We start from the raw sequence: 20,587 nt of genomic DNA, 5'->3' as shown, positions 1-20,587 counted from the left end.
TGATCCCCCCCACCAAACTCCTCTCTGCCCCGTGCAGTCTGATCCCCCCTCCCACCAAACTCCTCTCCGCCCCGTGCAGTCTGATCCCCCCTCCCACCAAACTCCTCCCCGCCCCGTGCAGTCTGATCCCCCCTCCCACCAAAGTCCTCCCCGCCCCGTGCAGTCTGATTCCCCCTCCCACCAAACTCCTCCTCGCCCCGTGCAGTCTGATCCCCCCTCCACCAAACTCCTTCCCGCCCCGTGCAGTCTGATTCCCCCTCCCACCAAACTCCTCCCCGCCCCGTGCAGTCTGATCCCCTCGCCCGCCGGCCCCCACCAAACTCCTCTCCGCCCCGTGCAGTCTGCTTCCTCCCCACCAAACTCCTCTCCGCCCCGTGCAGTCTGATCCCCCTCCACCAAACTCCTCTCCGCCCCGTGCAGTCTGATCCCCCCCACCACCAAACTCCTCTCCGCCCCGTGCAGTCTGATCCCCCCACCAAACTCCTCCCCGTGCAGTCTGATCCCCCCCACCAAACTCCTCTCTGCCCCGTGCAGTCTGATCCCCCCTCCCACCAAACTCCTCTCCGCCCCGTGCAGTCTGATCCCCCCTCCCACCAAACTCCTCCCCGCCCCGTGCAGTCTGATCCCCCTTCCCACCAAAGTCCTCCCCGCCCCGTGCAGTCTGATTCCCCCTCCCACAAACTCCTCCTCGCCCCGTGCAGTCTGATCCCCCCTCCACCAAACTCCTTCCCGCCCCGTGCAGTCTGATTCCCCCTCCCACCAAACTCCTCCCCACCCCGTGCAGTCTGATCCCCCCCACCAAACTCCTCCCCGCCCCACGAAACTCCTCTCCGCCTCGTGCAGTCTGATCCCCCCCCACCAAGCTCCTTTCCGCCCCGTGCAGTCTGCTCCCCCCCCACCAAACTCCTCTCTGCCCCATGCAGTCTGCTCCCCCCCCCACCAAACTCCTCTCCGCCCCCGTGCAGTCTGCTCCCCCCCACCAAACTCCTTTGCGCCCCGTGCAGTCTGATCCCCCCCACCAAGCTCCTTTCCGCCCCGTGCAGTCTGCTCCCCCCCCACCAAACTCCTCTCTGCCCCATGCAGTCTGCTCCCCCCCCCCACCAAACTCTCCGCCCCCGTGCAGTCTGCTCCCCCCCACCAAACTCCTTTCCGCCCCATGCAGTCTGTGCTCCCCCCCCACCAAACTCGTCTCCGCCCTGTGCAGTCTGCTCCCCCCCACCAAACTCCTTTCCGCCCCATGCAGTCTGCTCCCCCCCCCCCCACCAAACTCCTCTCCGTCCCATGCAGTCTGCTCCCCCCCAACAACGTGCGGGGACGGGTAGCGGGACAGGCTGATGCTGCTGTTGCCTTCGAAAGTACAGCGGGGAGCGTGAGGCGGGTGGGGCGGGAGGGGGGCGGCTGCCTCTGCTGTGTCCCGTTCACAAGCCCAGAGGGCTGCGCGAGGATTTTCCGGAGACCCCGAGGAGTTTTCTGCCGCTCACTTCTGTGTCCCAGCTGAGTTCCTGCCAGTCAGTGGCCCCGCCCCAGACCAGGCCCCGCCCCTGCCATTCATGACGGAGCCTGGGACCCGTCTGTGTGCCACACAAACCCACGTGTCAGTCGCCGGGGAGCCGATAGAACGTGCCCCGCGTTCCATCATTTGCATGCACCGCGCCAGGGCAATGACGTCACTAGCAGTGCGCTGCTGTTCGTAGCCGGCAGTGGCAGCTTCGCACCGAGCCGGGCCACAGGACGCTTTGCCGCCCACTGCTCGGGTTTACCTCGAAAAGGTCCTGCGAGAGGGTGCACCCCGCCCACCCCTCACCCCCAGCCCTCCCGAACTCTCCATCGGCCCCAAGGCCTGTGTACCTTCCCTACTGCCTCCCCCTCGTCATCTTAGCCGGCTGCACGCGATGCAGCCGGTCCCCTTCCGAACCGCGTCAAAGAGTCACCTGCACACGCTCGTGCTTCACACGCTCCACTTCCCCACCCTCGTGTCCCGCCCAGACACCAAGTGGCGGGTGGGGAGCCCCGGTGGGCCAGCCTCTATTCAACCTTGGTTCCACGGCCCACCGGGGACATCTGCTGGAGAATCCTGCATGGCGCGGTGAGCACAGGGCGTGTACTTGGCGCGGTTCAGCCCCACCCCCGACACGTGCCTCTTCTGTGGCGTGAGGGAGATGCTGGCGCACATCTACATGGAGTGCGCCAGGCTACAACCCCTCTTTCGGCTCCTCCAGAACCTCCTCTTGCGGTTCTGGCTGCACTTTTTCCCCCCACTTGTTAATTTACGCACATCCCATCCGTGGCCATCACAAAGTCGCGGGACCTCCTGGTCAACCTCCTCCTAGCTATGGCCAAATGGGCAATCTATAAAACCAGGGAGAAGAGGTTGGCTGGGGGAGGGTCCTGCGACTGTGGGGCCTATTTCCGATCCTGCATCCGCTCACGTATCTGGGCAGAGTTCCAATGGGCAGCGTCCACTGGCTCTCTCGAGACCCTTCGGGGGGGCAGTGGGCGCTGTCCGGGGTTCTCTGCTCGGTATCCCCATCTGGTTCCCTTGTTTTAACCCTTTGACCCTCACACCTGTACCTTTTTTTTCATTATTTGTCCCCCGTAATTAGTTGGCTTTTCCAGTTTCTGTGGACCCTCCCCACAGGATGGGGGGTGGTCTTTTAGATGTGGGCATGCTAACGCCCGCCCACCTCCTGGATGCCAAATAGTACCAAGCCGGGCCACGAGGCAGCGGGCGCAAGCGCTAGGGGCGGAGCTACAGGGGAGCGGCCCGGCCGGGCGGGGTGCACACTGGGGCGCCCAAGGGCTGAGATCCGGGCGGGGCAGTGTCACGCTCTGACCTCGCTGCTGCCTCCTGCCGCTACTCCCTTGGGGCCGGGTGGCGCAGACCGGAAGCCGCTGCACTGCCCAGATTTCCTGGGGAACACGCTCCCTGTGACCTGAGGACCTGCCACAGAGGCAGGGCGCCACCCCGCCCAAGCAAGGAGCAGAGCTAGGGTTGCCAGATGGTTTCACCAAAAATACCAGACACACCTGACATGACATCACAATCTGCATTCCATCTGATTTAGAAAATACCAGACATTTATCAGAGGAGTAGCCGCGTTAGTCTGAATCTGCAAAAGCAGCGAGGGAGCCCTGTGGCACAGAACTCCTTGCCGCTTTCGCGGACATTTATATTTTCTCAATTTGTTTCCCGAAGAAAAAGCTGAAACCCTGGACCGTCCAGTTCAAAACCGGACACCTGGCAACCATAAGCAGAGTGGTGCCTTGTCGGAGCGGTTCCAGCCTCCACTCTGCTGTCCTTCCTCTGCCCCACGTACCACGGGAGCTGGTGGCCTACGCTGGCTGCACCGCCGCAGGAAACCTCCAACCCCAGTCGCTGTCCCAGCCAGGCACCCCGCGTCTGAACCCGTCCCGCCTGGCCCCGTGTCTCCTGCCTACCACTCGCTGACCTGGCACCAGCTGAGCGCTCGTACCTGGGCACCTTCCGGTCACGGTTCTCAGTCGTTGCTGTCAGGCTGTGGACCGAGCAAACGTCACTTCCAGTCCGTGGGACGGGTGTCCACCGCGCCACACATGTTGGCATGACGCTACATTGTGAGAGCTCACAGCGCCCACGTGACTGCTGTTTGTTGCCCTGCGAGGGATGCGAGACGCACAGCTCCTGCCTCATGCCAGAATGCGCCACGGGAGTTACAATCCCCCCGCCCGCATCAGTGCATCATGGGGAGACCGAGTGGGGTTGCCATGTGTGAACTGTCAAAACAAGAGGCCCCCTTGAGAGGGCGCGTGTCCGTCTCAGTGTCTGCCAGCTCCCGCTGCAGTCGGGTGGGGCCCTGAGCCCGAGTCCCTGTCCCGCCTGGCTCTTCCCTCTGGCCCTCTCAGACTGTCTGGGCCATTGCAGGCTCCAGCTGGGGAGGGGAGGGGTGTTGCTCTCCAGGAGTGGGACCCGAGTATCCGTCTGACTGGAACATGTCATGCACACATGCGCCTGCAAAAGCCACACACCGCGCCAAATGCTCACGTGCAGGAACGCACTGCCATGGCCCCGTCTGACTGTCGCCCCCCTCTCTGCACACTCCTCAGGCCAGGCCTGGGTCTGGAGTCCCCAGCACTACAGGCGTGTGCATGGCCCTGCTTGCTTGGCCCCTAGAGCAAGGGGCAGGTTTGCGTCTGTATCCACACGCTACTGTTGGAGTCACTGCACTGACACTCTGCCCGGCAATGTTTTCCAGTCAATCTCCATGCTAAGGATGTTGAAGACTAGTCAACTAATCAACTACAGCTTCTTCCCGACTTACAAACCAGTTACAGACCAAGCAATGGGTCGTAACTCGGTTCATTTGTAAGCCGGACCCCATAGAGTGACACGCGACCAGCGCTGCTCGTAAGCACAGATCGCGTTCGTAACGCGGGGTCCGCCGTTTATGACAGCTTCGCTCGTGTCATGATTATGAGCTTAGCCAGCAGCCTGGGGATTAAGGGGTTAACTACACCTAGCCAGGTGGAGTGACCAATAGGAATGTAGGTGGGATTTTTCAAACTGGGACAAAGGAATTTGGAGCAAAATGCAGGACAATGTAGCACTGTAAAGACTAACAAGATGGTTTATTAGATGATGAGCTTTCGTGAGCCAGACCCACTTCCTCAGATCAAATAGTGGAAGAAAGTAGTCACAACCATATATACCAAAGGATACAATTTAAAAAATGAACAAAATATGAAAAGGACAAGGCAGAGTCTTTCACTTGTAGTCAGTGCAAAAGGAATTTGGGTTTCTCTCTTTTCTCCCTTTTGTCTCTCAGGGAGTTCTCTGCAGCTACAGAGAGGGACAAGCATGTCTCTCTCTCTCTACAAGGCACCATTCTTCATTTTCTGTAAGTAGGGTAAAGTTTAGGCAGTTTCGTTAGGTTTTATTGTTTTAAGGATTGGGTATGGGATCTGAGATCTGGCACGGTTTAAAAGATGTTTTGGCTTTTCTTTGTAACTAAGTTCTAGGCCCATGGAGTTTCTCCATGAGTATATTTTGTTACCTCCCTATCTAGTCATTATGGTTGCAACAGGAATATTGTTGTAATAATAAAAGTTCTTTCTTTTCTTTTATTAACCTGGCAGTGGTTAATTGTGTGCCTTGATTTTTATTTTAGGGGTAAGATTTCCCAAATGATCTTTCCCCTGATTTCTTTATCAACATTTGGGTGGTTGCAGTGGAAGTTTTATTCCCAAGATCTAGGTTTTTAAGATCTTGGGGGGAATTTTTATACCAAAGCCTGGTAGATAAAGCTTTGGGTACACTTGCTGGCCCCCACGTCTGCATTTATCATGCCAGAGTGGGGAAGGAGCCATGACAGCTCGTAACTGCGAACGGTCGTAAGTCGACCTTTCGCAACTCGGGGACTGGCTGTATCTGAAAAGCATTTGCTTATCGGATAGTAATGTCGACTAGTCAATCCCCCCCCACCTGCTGCCTCTATGAAATAGATTCAACAAAGGGGGGTGGGGGAGGAAGGGGGTACTTCCAAATGGCAGAGTCCTCTGGAGTTTCCACTACATGCCTCTGACGAAGTGGGTCGTTGCCCACGAAAGCCGATGTTCCAATAAATCATACGGTGCCACAGGACTTCTCTTGTCTTAGGGATGTTAGCTATCGGGTAATTGAATCCTCATGTAACCACATCGACTGTTAGCAGTTACACAACTCTTAAACAGTCCCCGAGGGCGGGGGCGGCAGCCAGTGCGCTCCGGCTCCATTCCAGGGAGCCCCCTGGCCACTCTGTGCTGCTGCCTCACTGTGGGGTGGCAGGCGGGGTTGATCCACAAGGGCAGCTAGTTTTAAAACCAGCTTCCTATGCAGCCCAGCTGCCTGTGGCCCCACATGGCTGCCTCTGATACAAAGGCAACAGCGCAGGATGGCAGCAGCTCCTGTCCACCAGGCATCCCAACTGCTGGCAGACACAGGCTGCTTGCTGGATCAGCCTCTGCCCGCAGGGAGCTCAGCCCCCACTCCCCCGTGGACAGGAGCTGCTGCCGCTTGGGCTCCATGGAATGTGGAGCAGCTTTCCCCGCTCCCCCACCTCTGATACAGACAGCAGCGTGGGCAGGCAGGCAGGAAGCTCTGCAAAGCAGCACCAGCTCTTGCCTCCCCCTCTTGCCTCTCGAAGAGGCAGCAAGGGGATTGACAGGTGGGTCCATGAAGCCACCACACACAGTGGGGTAGGGGTGAAGGAGGAGTGGGAGTAGGGAAGGGGCAGGGGTAGGAGTGGAGGAGGGGGAGGGGTGGGGGTAGGAGTGAAGGAGGAGTGGGGAGTAGGGAGGGGGCGGGGGTAGGAGAGGAGGAGGGGGAGGGGTGGGGAGGGGTGGGGGTAGGGATGAAGGAGGAGTAGGGAGGGGGTGGCGGTAGGAGTGGAGGAGGGGTGGGAGGGGTGGGGGTAGGGATGAAGGAGGAGCAGGAAGGGGGTGGGGGGTAGGAGTGGAGGAGGGGGAGGGGTGGGGATGAAGGAGGAGTGGGGAGTAAGGAGGGGGCGGGGGTAGGAGTGGAGGAGGGGGAGGGCTGGGGATGAAGGAGGAGTGGGGAGTAGGGAGGGGGCGGGTTAGGAGTGGAGGAGGGGGAGGGGTGGGGGATGAAGGAAGGGTGGGGGCGGGGGTAGGAGTGGAGGAGGGGGAAGGGTGGGAATGAAGGAAGGGTGGGGGCGGGGGGTAGGAGTGGAGGAGGGGGAGGGGTGGGGGGATGAAGGAAGGGTGGGGGCGGGGGGTAGGAGTGGAGGAGGGGGAGGGGTGGGGGGATGAAGGAAGGGTGGGGGCGGGGGTAGGAGTGGAGGAGGAGGAGGGGTGGGGGCGGGGGTAGGAGTGGAGGAGGGGGAGGGGTGGGAATGAAGGAAGGGTGGGGGCGGGGGTAGGAGTGGAGGAGGGGGAGGGATGGGGGATGAAGGAAGGGTGGGGGCGGGGGTAGGAGTGGAGGAGGAGGAGGAGGAGGGGTGGGGGCGGGGTAGGAGTGGAGGAGGGGGAGGGGTGGGAATGAAGGAAGGGTGGGGGCGGGGGTAGGAGTGGAGGAGGGGGAGGGGTGGGGGATGAAGGAAGGGTGGGGGCGGGGTAGGAGTGGAGGAGGAGGAGGAGGAGGGTGGGGGCGGGGGTAGGAGTGGAGGAGGGGGAGGGTGGAATGAAGGAAGGGTGGGGGCGGGGTAGGAGTGGAGGAGGGGGAGGGGTGGGGGATGAAGGAAGGGTGGGGGGCGGGGTAGGAGTGGAGGGGGGCGGGGCCAGTGCCGGCCCATGGACGAGGTTACTGGCGGGCGGGGCAGCGGCGGGCAGGGTTCGTGGGCTGGTCGATCGAGGGGCCCGCCCAGGAGTTCGAGGGGCTCGGTGCTCGATTAAGAGGCCTGCTCGAGGGGCTCGGCGGGCGACGCGCAGCCGCCTTGGCGCTGTCGGGGACGTTCAGGGGCCCAGCCGAGAGGGGGCGGAAGCCGGGCTCGCGCAGCGCCAACCGTCCGGCCCCTCCTCTCCCGCGGCCTCCGTCCTTCCGCTTCCGGTTTCCGAGGCGCCGCTTGCGTCGGGAGAGGACTCGGGATGCGGCTGTCGCTGGCCGCCGCGATCTACCATGGGCGCGTGCACCGGCGGCTCGGGCTCGGGCCGCGCTCGCGCCTCGACATGCTGCGGAACCTGGTGACGGCGCTGGTGCGGCACGAGCGCATCGAGGCGCCCTGGGCGCGCGCGGACGAGATGCGGTTCTACGCGGAGCGGGTAGGCGGGGCTAGGCGGGGGGGGGGCGGGGTCCCGCTCCCGGCCCGCCTGACGCGTCTTGCTTCTTCGCAGCTAATCGACTACGGCAAGCGGGGGGACGCGGACGAGCAGGCCATGCGCATGGCTGACTTCTGGCTGACGGTGAGTCGCGGGCGGGCTGCCGTGGCGGGCTCTGCAGGCCTCAGGACTGACACTTCTGTAAGGTGCCCCCTGAGCCTCAGTGCTGGGAGCTGAAAGAGTAAGCAGGGAGGGGACAGGGCGGCTCTACGAGCGCGGGGCCCGAGTCTGGGGGCAGGGCCCTGTGTGGGGCCCTGGATGTCACGACGCATGCGCAGTGCGCCCAGGAGTCCAACACATGCGTGGCCCCATGGGAGGTGTCAGTGCGTGCGCCCAGGGGCCCCACACAAGCGGTGTGCTCCCGGCACACGCATCCTTTCCCTGGTTGCGGGGCCCCTCAGCGCAGGGCTCCACGCTGGGGAATCGGCTGAATCGGCATAAGGCCTGCTCTGGGAGGGGAGACTACATAAAAATGGTCATACTGGATCAGACCAAAGGTCCATTTAGCCCAGTGTCCTGTCTGTTGAAAGTAGTCAATGCCAGAGTTTGTGTGTGAGAACACGCCAGTGTAGACATAGCCAACAGGTAATCCTCACGTCCCCATTTTCAGACATTATAGTTTGTTGATATAATGGTAGAACATTATAAAGAAATCCTACAAGTAGCAAGACTCACTCATGATTTATCAACTCTTTACCTGTATCCTTTAAAGCTAAGATAAGCTGTAGGAAAGGCAGGAATTCAACACACTGAAAACTTTGGTCACTCTAGCAAGACAAAACAGACCCTTATAAGTCCTAAGAAGTGACCTTGCTTCCGAAGTCACAAGGGTTAAGCAACACAAAAGCAGAAACAGTTAAAAGCTATTCTTCAGAGTCACCCCAGGATAAAGACGTCTTTAAAAACCCAAAGCTTTAATGGACTCTGCAGTCCACTTGTGCAGTAGCTACCCTATCACCACACTACCTTGTTGACACCTTACCTCAGCCTTTCCCCTTCTCCTCCACCTTGTCTTGCAAGCCACTTGTTGCAGCTTCTCTTCGAATGTACACACGCTCAGAGCAGGGACTGGAGTAGTGTTCCTGGATCCTGCAGACAGATCCATGAAGGGATTGAGGCAAGAGCCTAATGATGCCAATGGAGATCCATACTAGGGATATAATAGTGCTGCTGACTAAATGGTTAACCTATAGTAGTATCTATGGGAACGGCTCTTGATAAAATATATCTGGGTTCCAGGGATGTTAAATATCATTTAGTTGAATAATCATATAACTGCACCAAAGCTTATCAGTTACACAATTATTCAATAGTCCCTGAAGGTGGAGCCAGCAGCCAGTGTGCTCCTGGCCCCACTCACAGGGTAGGGATGTAAGCAACTAGTTGACTACCGGATAAGCATATGCTTATCGGGTAGTCGAGTAGTGACTTGACCTGTTGTTCCTCCCCAGCCCCTGCTGCTCTATTTGAGAGGGGCAGCAAGCTGGGAGGAGGGGGGAATGGAGCAGGAGCCTATGCTGGGGGCTTAGCTGGCTTGAAAGCTGGTTCTGCCAGCACAGTCTCTGCAGGGGCAGGGATGCAGCAGTGGGACTGGGCACAAGCTAGGAATCAGCTGTCCTAGTTTGCTCCTGGTCCCAGATGCTGTGCCTCTGATTTTTAAATGTATTAAGAGTCATTTGGGACCAGGGATGAGCCAATATAGCTGAATCCTTGCTCACTCCTGGTCTTCCCCTGCTGCACCAAATGCGCTAAGAGCCTGGTGGCTCTTAATACATTTAAAAGGCACAGCCACAGCAGGGTTAGCTCCCGGGCCACTGTGGCTCTGCAGTTTCCCCCCTTTTTGACTAATTGAGTAGTCAATTGAAACTCTGTTGACTGCTTGATTACCTGATTACACGCCATTTAACATCCCTATCCCAGGGGGCCCCCGCTACCACTCCATGCTGCTGGCGCCTGTCTCAGAGGCAGCAGCATGGAGTGGTAGGCTGGAGCTGGTCCACGAGGAGAGCTGGTTTAAAAACCCAGCTCAGAGGTTTAAAAACTCAGCTTAAAAGCCAGCTCCCCACAGGCACCAGCTCCTGCCTTCTCCCCCTCTGCCTCTAATACAGAGACAGCAAGGTGGGGTAGCTGTTAGGATTAACCAATAAGCCCAGGCTCATCAATTAATCATTTACACAACTATATGCTAACATCCCTATTGGGTATTAGATCTAACATAGTGGTTCTCAAACATTTGTGCTGATGATTTCTTTCACATTGCAAGCCCTTTTATAAATTGAAAACACTTGTTTCTATATTTAACAATATTATAAATGTTGGAGGTAAAGTGTGGCTTGGGTGTAGGTTGACATCTTGCAGCCCTCCATGTAGTAACCTCACAGCACCTGCTCAGTGTCAGCCTTCAGTTTGAGAACCCCAGCTCTAATGAGGGCATGTTCTCTCTGTTTCTATCCATTTCTAGGAGAAAGATCTCATCCATAAGCTGTTTAAACTGTTGGCTCCACGATTCCAGTCTTATTCTGGGAACTATACACGACTGCTTCAGATCCCTAATCGAGAGAACCTGGATCGGGCCAAGATGGCTGTGATTGAATACAAGGGGAATCCTTTTCCACCACTGATAGTGGTGCATAGGGACAATGAAAAGACCTTACTGAATCAGCTTCTGAAAGGCTACCGTGAAGACATATTAAAGACCAGGGCTACTCAGGTCCCAGAGGAGGCTCCAGCCTCACTGTACACAGGAACTGCAGTGTAGGGTAGCATTCTCTTCCCTCTTTAGTAATGTGAGAGTGGGTAATCTATACATTGGGACACAGAGGAGATTCTACTTAAGGAAGGAATCGGATCCTCAAACTTTCCTCTTGTGAGAGCAGTGGATTCAGTTCCTAAACTGACTTTGCAGGTGTTCTGTTTTTTATTCACAATTTCTGAGGGCAGAAACCTTTCCCAGGGACCTGGGGTTTGAGTCTTGATCTTGCTCTGTAGCATTATGCAGAAAGCATGAGTTCAAGTCTCAGTTCATTCAGTGGTATAAGTGGAAACCCAATTGGAAGGGTAAATGATGTTGAGTAACTTGATTCTTGATAGGCTCTGCAAATAAAAACATCACTTCAGAGAAGGAAGTTTTCTTGTTTTCACTGTGTGTCAGCAAATATTGTACCAAAAACTCCTTGTTGAAGAGGGAAAGTTTCCTGAAACCATAAATGACTGAATCTTGGACCAACTAGTCTTGGAAATCAGATGAGGAGAGGCAATTCATGATTTAGTCCTAAATAGAGTGCAGGCTCTGGTCTAAGAGGTGCACATAGCTTTAGTAATAGCCACAATAATATAATTAAGAAGCCCATCACAATAGCATTCACTTCAGAAAGGGTAATTTCACAAAAATGAAGAAGCTAGTTAAATAGAAATTAAAAAGTGGTTGCAAAAAAAATGCCAGCATGCTGCATGGAAACTTTTTGACACCACCACAATAGAGGCTCAAACTAATTATATACCCTAAATTTTAAAAAGTCTAAAATATAGCCATTATGGCTAAACAACATAAAACTAAAAGAGGTAAAAAGGCATCCTTTAAAAATTGGAGGCCGAATCCTATTGAGGATCATAGAAAGGAGCATCAACTCTGGCTAGTCAGGTGTAAAAGTATAATTGAGTAGGGCAAAAAATAATTTGAAGGGCAACTAGCAAAACAAAAATAGTTTTGAGTCTTACCTCCTCAGAAGTTGGAAAACAATTAGTGGAACCACTGGACAATGAAGATGTTAAAGGAGCACCCCAAGTCATTGTGGAGAAGCAAAGTGAATTATTTTGTCTTTACTGTAGAGGATGTGTAGGAGATTGACACTTGAGTTGTTCTTTTTAGGTGAGACATCTGAGGAATTGTCCCAGATCATGTCAATAGATGTGATTTTGGAACAAATTGATAAACAGTAAGAACTGCTAGGACCAGATGGTATCTACCCACAAGTTACAAATGGATCTCACAATCTGGGTGACTTGGCAACTAAATGGCAAATGAAATTCAGTGGTGATAAATGCAAAGTAATGCACTTGGGAGAACAATCTCAACTATTCCTGCAAAATGATGGGGAGTAAATTGATTGATTTCACTTAAAGATCTTGATAGTTCTCTGAAAACACCTGCTCATTGTAGAACAGAAGGCAAAAACTTAGGAAAGCAATAGATAAGATGGTAAATATAAAGCCATGGATGCAGTTCTTGATACGCCTATTTTGAAGATATTAGAATTGGAAAAGATACAGAGAGGAGCAACAAAAAATGAAGGTAGCCATATTAGCCTTTCAGCATAAACAATGAGTTCTATGGCACCTTAAAGACTAACATGTTTATTTAAGTATAAGCATTCATGGGCTGGATTAAGGGTATGGGAAAACCTTCCATAAAAGGAGATTAATAAAGCTGGGACCTTTCACCTTGGAAAAGAGATGAAAGGAGTCACAGAAGGAATGTGCTAGAGGCTGTAAAATCATGACTGACGTGGAGAAAGAAAAGAAGGACATGTTTACTCTTTCACATAACAAGAACCAGTGAGCCAATGAAATTAATAGGCAGTAGGTTTGAAAGAAAAGCAAGTGTTTTTTCACAACGCAGAGTCAGCCTCTGGAACTTCCTGCCAAAGGATGTTGTGAAGGCCAAAAACTATTACTGGGCTCAGAAAATAACTAGTTAATTTCATGAAGGATAGATCCACTAGTAACTATTAGCCAAGATCGTCAAGGATGAAGAAGTGGGCTGTACCCACGAAAGCTCATGATACCATCTATATGTTTTGTTAGTCTACGAAGTGCTACCAGACCATTTGTTGTTTTTCAAGTTTATCCTGTACAGACTAACTCGGCTATCCCCTGAAGCTATCTCTAGCCTGTCATTGCCAGAAAATGGGAGTGGATGACAAGAGATGGATCACTTGAAGCTTGCCTGTTCTGTTCATTCCCTGTGTAGCATCTGATATTGGTTACTTTGGAAGACTGGATATGGGATTAGACAGACCACAGGTCTGACCTTGTGAGCCACTCTTATGTTTGATTTTTTTTAAAATTTTTGGCTGCCACATCCCCTCTCCCCAGTGCGTTTGCTGTTCCCTAGTGTGACAACTCAGTGCTTAGTTCTATAGTCATTTAAGAACCTGTGTAACAGGTGATAGCCTTTTCATATACAAAATATTCTTACACTTTGTTGGGAATTGCAGTACTCAGTATGCAGCCTCTTAGTTCCGTAAACTCCTGTGGTCTTCTTCATCTGTTATCCTTTAGGCTAGCTTCAGTTTTTGATTACAAACCTAAGTGTCAAATAAAGATTAATCCCATCTTTAAAACATGGTAATGTGGGATGGATCTGCATTCTTGTTCCAAGCGAAAAGTGCACTTTGAGCATACCGATGGCCATTGGTAAGATTAGAGCAGAGATACTCAGACCTTGGTGGTTTAGAAGCCAAATTAACAATCAACATTATCTGAAAAAGCCACAGTACAGTGAATAGATGGTTTCATTTACTATAGTACTATTCATGTTTAAACCATCACAGGAAATATTTAGTTTAAATCTCACAGCAAGTAAGTTAATAACGAAGTACAAGTTGTTAACTTGATTAGTCACAGTAAAAGCATTCTGATTTATTAATCAGAGTTAGAAAGGACAGTAATGGTCATTTGATCTGTAAAGATGCAGGATTTGTCATGTCTAAACCATCCAAGACAGATAGCTAGCCCGTGTCCTTTTGAAAACTCCCACTGAAGAAGCTTCCACAACCTCCCAAGGCAGTTGGTTCTATTGTCTTACTGTTCTTGCTATTTAGACGTTTTTCCTGAGATTTAATCTAAATATGCTATGCTGTAGTTTGAAACCTCTTGTCCTGCCCTCTGTGGCAAGAGAGAACAACTTATCTCCATCTTTTTAATGGCAGCCTTTCAAGAATTTGAAGACCATCTCTTCTTCCAAACCACATTAAACATACCCCATTCCTTTAGCCTTTTCTCATGTGTATATACCATCCCTTTGCTCAGTTCATAAAAGATTAGGGTTGCAAGAGACCTCAGGAGGTCATCTAGTCCAACCCCCTGCTCAAAGCAGAACCAACCCCAACTAAATCATCCCAGCCAGGGCTTTGTCAAGCCGAGACTTAAGAACCTCTAAGGATGGAGATTCCACCACCTCCCTAAGTAACCCATTCCAGTACTTCACCACCGTGCTAATGAAATAGTTTTACCTAACATCCAACCTAGACCTCCCCCACTGTAACTTGAGACCATTCCTTGTTCTGCCATCTGTCACTATTGAGAACAGCATCTCTCCATCCTCTTTAGAACCTCCCTCCTGTAACAATGCTTGGGATTCTTCCATCCCAAGTGCAGGATTCTGCACTTGTCCTTGTTGAACCTCATCAGATTTCTTTTGGCCCAATCCTCTTAATTTGTCTAGGTCACTCGGGACCTATCCCCGACTTCAACCTATCTACGTCTCCCCCTAGATTGTCATCTGCAAACTTGCTGAGGGTGAAATCCATCCCTTCATCCAGATCATTAATAAAGATATTGAACAAAACTGGCCCTAGAAACGATCCTTGGGGCACTCCCTTGAAATTGACTGCCAACCAGACATTGAGCCGTTGATCACAACTCGTCTTTGGCCTGCTGTGCATAGCATAATGGGTTGTGAACGTGTGAACAGGCAACCATGTCCACTCTGCAAATCTCGAGAATATGCACCTGCACAATATATGCTGTTGATAACCCTTGTGGAGTGGGCCATTAGCAAGGTAATAACAGGCTTTAATGCAGGATGTGATCCAGGAGAATAAGCACTGTGCTGATACTGGTAGGCCCTTCATCCTCTTTGCTATGGAAATAAAGAGTTGTGGAGACCTACGAAACTCTCTTGTCCTATCTATGTAAAAGGGACTGCTCCTTAGGCACGGAGTGAGGTGTCGAGAAAACTAGTAGGTAGATATCCTGGGACATGTGGAAGTGGGAAACAACCTTATGGAGAAACGTCAGGTGGGGGCAAAGCCTAACCTTGTCCCTAAAAACTTAATAAACAACAAATAGTCTTGCAGCACCTTAAAGATCAATAACCTTTGATGGGTGGTACGAGCATTCGTGGGCACAACCCACTTCTTCAGATTAAAGAAATCCCTGAAGAAAACTGAATATGGGAACTCTGATGTGACAGCCCTCGGCTCCAATATTCTCCTGGCTGAAGCAATAGCCACTAAGAAGGCCACCTTCCTTGACAAGTGTTTGAACGAACAGGTGGTCAAGGGTTCAAATCTCGTAAGAACCACGTTAAGATCCCAGGGGGGTAAGGGCTGGTGAACACATGGGTATATTCTGTTCATCCCCTTGAGGAATCACTTAACCATTGCATTTGCAAATACTGTTCTGCCCTCTTCCCCAGGGTGAACCTGCAGGGACAAAGTGGAAAGGCGCTTTTGTCTGGTAGTCTAAAATGACTGGGATGGGGCCTGCATTGGGTTCATACCTACCTGTGTGGTCCACAGAGAGAAGTGCTTCCAGTTTGCTACATATGCAGCCTTAGTAGAGAACTTACTACTCTCTAAAAGGACCCTGCTAACCACAAAGGTTCCAGACCGTGAGCTGGAGGGATGATACATTTGGGTGGCATAGCTGCCCCTTCTCCAGGTCCTGAGTAATTAAATCTGGCACTGTTGGCAACATTTTCGGTTCCTCCACTCCTAGGTCGTGGAGAGTGGAAAACCAGCGCTGTCAAGGCCACACTGGCAAACCAAGATGAGTGAGGCCCTGAATCTCCTGATCCTGAGAAGGACCTTGTGCATTAGTGGGAAATGGGAGAAACACATATAGGAATTGCTGAGGCCACTGCACTAGAGCATCCCCTTGGGACTCTAACCCGACTCAGGTACGAACAGTATTTAGGGCATTTGCTGTTCTCCTGGGTAGCAAACAAGTCCAGATGGGGATAATTCCACCTCTGGAAGACCTCTCGGAGAACGTCCAGTCTGATGGACTATTCGTGAGCCCTGAAGGACCTGCTGAGCATGTCTGCAAGGGTCTGTTTTGGGACCAGTTCTGTTAAATATCTTCATCAATGATTTAGATGATGGCATAGAGAGGATGGTTATTAAATTTGCAGATGTTACCAAGCTGGGAGGGGTTGCAAGTGCTTTGGAGGATAGGGTCATAATTCAAAATGATCTGGACAAACTGGTGTAGCCAGACAGACCAACCCCCCATCTCATCCATCTTATTTGCCTTCTGAGGTTCCTGAAGCATGCAGGGCAGAGAAGGAGCAGTAAAATCAGCATAGTCTATGCTGGCTCATCTGATCCTGAGAAGCTGAAAACATAGATATGAGGAGAGAGAGAAAGCGATTAAGGCAATAGGCTGGCCTCGGGCTGCGAGAACTGCCCAGGCTGGCACCCATGTTGATTCGAATACACACAGTCCCTGGGAGAGGAAGAGAAAAGAATGCCCAGTACTTCCAATTTAGTTATCTCTCTTACAAGTGTAAATTAAGTTCACAACTCCCTTGTAAGAACTGGTCTCACAAAAGACAGACGAGCACCATTTGGCATGACAGACTAGAAAGAGAAATACGTGACCCCATGGGTATAAACGTGGTACAGCAGCACATTCTCTTTTGAGTGTCATTCTACCCTCTACCTGCAGGTCGGGTTAGGTGTTTGACCTCCCAAGGTTCTATGGGGACGCCCACCTCGTATTTTCGTCTTTCCTAGCAATTGAGGGACCGGCCCTGGCCTAACATGCTGGAGTCGAGATGCACAGAAGGGGGTAAAAATTGTACCTGGATGTGGTCCTCTGTCTTAAGTGTACACATAGAAAGAGTAAGCTGTTACCTGGTACCATTATTTCTATTTTTCTATCTTTATCTTCTTTGTAACCATTTTTAAGATCTATATTTTACTAGTAGTTAAGAAATAGAGCAATAGCCATTGTAACCATATGATTTATAAGCTTCTTTAATAAACCTGTAACTGTTTAAGTTTTAACCTGACTCCTTCAGTTGCTGTAACAGAACCAAGCACAATTTAAAAGAACTTCAGCCGGTCTTAAGGGACAGATATAGGAAGAGCTTGGGCATTTGGATTTGTGTCTCACCCAGGTGGCAGAATCCACTGGGGCATCTTTCAGTCTTTCCCCAAGGCTGCCCACTGCGAAGGAATTATGAATTCTAGCAGTTGAAATCTAAGGTGTTATAAGTTCTCCCTGTACACTTATTGGGCACCCATCAACCTTCTCCAGGTTGCCTGCTGCAAGGGACACTGGTCTCAGCAGTTAAAGTCTCGGGTGTATAGCACATACACACTGCCCTGACCGTTGGCTGACAACTGGAGAAATGGTCTGAGGTAAATAGGATGAAGTTTAATAAGGACAAATGGAAAGTACTTCACTTAGGAATCATAGAATAATAGGACTGGAAGGGACCTCAAGAGGTCATCGACACCATCCCTGACAGATGCCTATCTAACCTGTTCTTAAATATCTCCAGAGAGGGAGATTCCACCACCTCCCTTGGCAATTTATTCCAATATTTGACCACCCTGACAGTTAGGAATTTTTTCCTAATGTCCAATCTAAACCTCCCCTGCTGCACTTTAAGCCCATTACTCCTTGTCCTGTCCTCAGAAACCAAGAGGAACAAATTTTCTCCTTCTTCCTTGTGACACCCTTTTAGATATTTGAAAACCGCTATCCTGTCCCCCCCCCCCCCCCCTTAATCTTCTTTTTTCCAAACTAAACAAGCCCAGTTCATGAAGCCTGGCTTCATAGGTCATGTTCCCTAAACCTTTAATCATTCTTGTCGCTCTTCTCTGTACCCTTTCCAATTTCTCCACATCTTTCTTGAAATGTGGTGCCCAGAACTGGACACAGTACTCCAGCTGAGGCTTAACTAGTGCAGAGCAGTGCGGCAGAATGACTTCACGAGTTTTGCTTACAACACACCTGTTGATACAACCTAGAATCATATTTGCTTTTTTTGCAACAGCATCACACTGTTGACTCATATTCAACTTGTGGTCCACTATGACCCCTAGATCCCTTTCTGCCATGCTCCTTCCTAGACAGTCGCTTCCCATCTTGTATGTATGGAACTGATTGTTCCTTCCTAAGTGGAGCACTTTGCATTTCTCTTTATTAAACCTCATCCTGTTTACCTCTGACCATTTCTCTAACTTGCTAAGGTCATTTTGAATTATGTCCCTATCCTCCAAAGAAGTTGCAACCCCACCCAGTTTGGTATCATCTGCAAACTTAATAAGCGTACTCTCTATCCCAATATCTACATCATTGATGAAGATATTGAACAGTACGGGTCCCAAAACAGACCCTTGAGGAACTCTACTTGTTATCCCTTTCCAGCAGGATTTAGAACCGTTAACAACAACTCTCTGACTACGGTTATCCAGCCAATTATGCGCCCACCTTATCGTGGCCCTATCTAAGTTATATTTGCCTAGTTTATCAATAAGAATATCATGCGAGACCGTATCAAATCCCTTACTAAAGTCTAGGTATATGACATCCACCGCTTCTCCCTTATCCACAAGGCTCGTTATCCTATCAAAGAAAGCTATCAGATTAGTTTGGCATGACTTGTTCTTCACAAACCCATGCTGGCTATTCCCTATCACTTTATTACCTTCCAAGTGTTTGCATATGATTTCCTTAATTACCTGCTCCATTATCTTCCCTGGGACAGACGTTAAACTGACCGGTCTGTAGTTTCCTGGGTTGTTCTTATTCCCCTTTTTATAGATGGGCACAATATTTGCCCTTTTCCAGTCTTCTGGAATCTCCCCTGTCTGCCATGATTTTTCAAAGATCATAGCTAAAGGCTCAGATACCTCCTCTCTCAGCTCCTTGAGTATCCTGGGATGCATTTCATCAGGACCTGGTGACTTGCTGACATCTAACTTTCCTAAGTGATTTTTAACTTGTTCTTTGTGTATCCTATCTTCTAAACTTACCCTCTCTCTGCTTGTATTCACTACGTTAGGCACACCTCCAGACTTCTCGGTGAAGACTGAAACAAAGAAGTCATTGAGCATCTCCGCCATTTCCAAGTTTCCTGTTACTGCTTCTCCCTCCTCACTAAGCAGTGGGCCTACCCTGTCCTTGGTCTTCCTCTTGCTTTTAATGTATTTATAAAAGGTCGTCTTGTTTCCCTTTATGCCTGTAGCTAGTTTGATCTCATTTTGTGCCTTTGCCTTTCTAATCTTGCCCCTGCATTCCCGTGTTGCTTGCCTATATTCATCCTTTGTTATTTGTCCTAGTTTCCATTTTTTATAGGACTCCTTTTTTATTTTGAGATCATGCAAGATCTCCTTGTTAAGCCAAGCTGGTCTTTTGCCATATTTTCTATCTTTCATACACAGTGGAATTATTTGCTTTTGGGCCCTTAACAACGTCCCTTTGAAATACTTCCAACTCTTCTCAGTTGTTTTTCCCTTCAGTCCAATACATTCGACACATACAGAATGGGAAGTTACTGTCTAGGAAGGAGTACGGCAGAAAGAGATCTAGGGGTCATAGTGGACCACAAGCTAAGTATGAGTCAACAGTGTGACACTTTGCAAAAAAAAAAAAAAAAAAGCAAACATGATCCTAGAATGCATTAGCAGGAGTGTGGTGAGCAAAACACGAGAAGTCATTCTTCCGCTCTACTCTGCGCTGATTAGGCTTCAATTGGAGTATTGTGTCCAGTTCTGGACACCACTTTTCAAGAAAGATGTGGAGAAACTGGAGAAGGTCCAGAGAAGAACAAGAAGAATAAAGGTCTAGAGAACATGACCTATGAAGGAAGACTGAAAGAACTGGGCGTGTCTAGTTTGGAAAGGAGAAGACTCAGAGGAGACATAATAGCAGTTTTCAGGTATCTAAAAGAGTGTGGCAAGGAGGAAGAAAAATTGTTCTCCCTGGCTCTAAGAATAGGACAAGCAGCAATGGGCTTGAACTGCAGCAAGGGAGGTTTAGGTTGGACATTAGGAAAAACTTCCTGTCAGGGTGATTAAACACTGGAATAAGACGCCTAGGGAGATTTTGGAATCTCCGTCTCTGGAGATATTTAAGAGCAGTTAGATAAACATCTGTCAGGGATGGTAGATGGTACTGGTCCTGCCATGAGGGCAGGGGACATCAATCTCTCAGGGTCCCTTCCAGTTATAGGATTCTATGATTCAAGGCTGCCAGGACGAAGGGGAAAATCATGTTTAAAGGGCAGTGCCTGCTGTGGCTGACCTCTTACCACTATCCCAGACCCCTAATAATTTTTACTTATCCCAACAATGTGTTTGGCCATGGATAAGTTTAAGGATCTCCTTCCCCAGGTGTGTATGCAAGAGTTTGGGGCCTTATCTGAAGAAGGCAGGGTAGTTTCCGTATGGTGCTGCAAGCGCCATTGGATGCCACAGAGTCGGTTGCGTGTACAATGGCTACAGCTGTTGTGATGAGGTAGCGTGCATGGCTACAGGTGTCTGGCATTCCATCCAATGTCTAAAATACCTTATAAGACCTCCCCTATGAGGGGTCAGATATTCTCCAGTTGAGGCCTAATCAGTGTAGACTAGAGTGGAAAAATGAATTCTCATGTCTTGCTCACAACACTCCTGTTAATGCATCCCAGAATCATGGTTTTTTTGCAACAGCATCATACCGTGGACTCATATTTAGCCCAGAGATCCCATGCGGCATCAAAGGTCTCGGAGGTCGATGGTTGCTGGACCTCTTCTATTATGACATCCAGCACCGCACTCTCCCTCCTCGTCAAGCTCAC

General features: G+C 50.7%; 1 protein-coding gene across 2 annotated transcripts; it reads left to right on the top strand.

Moving 5' to 3' along the window:
- Positions 1 to 7,370: 7,370 nt before the first annotated feature.
- Positions 7,371 to 10,909, top strand: MRPL17 (mitochondrial ribosomal protein L17). Of its 2 annotated transcripts, XM_075914736.1 has the most exons (3): positions 7,386 to 7,731; positions 7,804 to 7,872; positions 10,250 to 10,909. In XM_075914736.1, exons 1-3 carry the CDS (start codon positions 7,558 to 7,560, stop codon positions 10,544 to 10,546), a joined length of 540 nt encoding a protein of 179 aa, XP_075770851.1. In that variant the 5' UTR covers positions 7,386 to 7,557; the 3' UTR covers positions 10,547 to 10,909. The 2 variants fall into 2 exon arrangements, with proteins under 2 accessions (XP_075770850.1, XP_075770851.1); XM_075914735.1 differs by having other exon boundaries at positions 7,371 to 7,872.
- Positions 10,910 to 20,587: the final 9,678 nt, after the last annotated feature.

Source organism: Pelodiscus sinensis, unplaced genomic scaffold, assembly GCF_049634645.1.
Source record: "Pelodiscus sinensis isolate JC-2024 unplaced genomic scaffold, ASM4963464v1 ctg72, whole genome shotgun sequence".
Classification (NCBI taxonomy): Eukaryota; Metazoa; Chordata; order Testudines; family Trionychidae; genus Pelodiscus; species Pelodiscus sinensis.
This window is presented reverse-complemented; position numbering and strand designations above follow the sequence as displayed.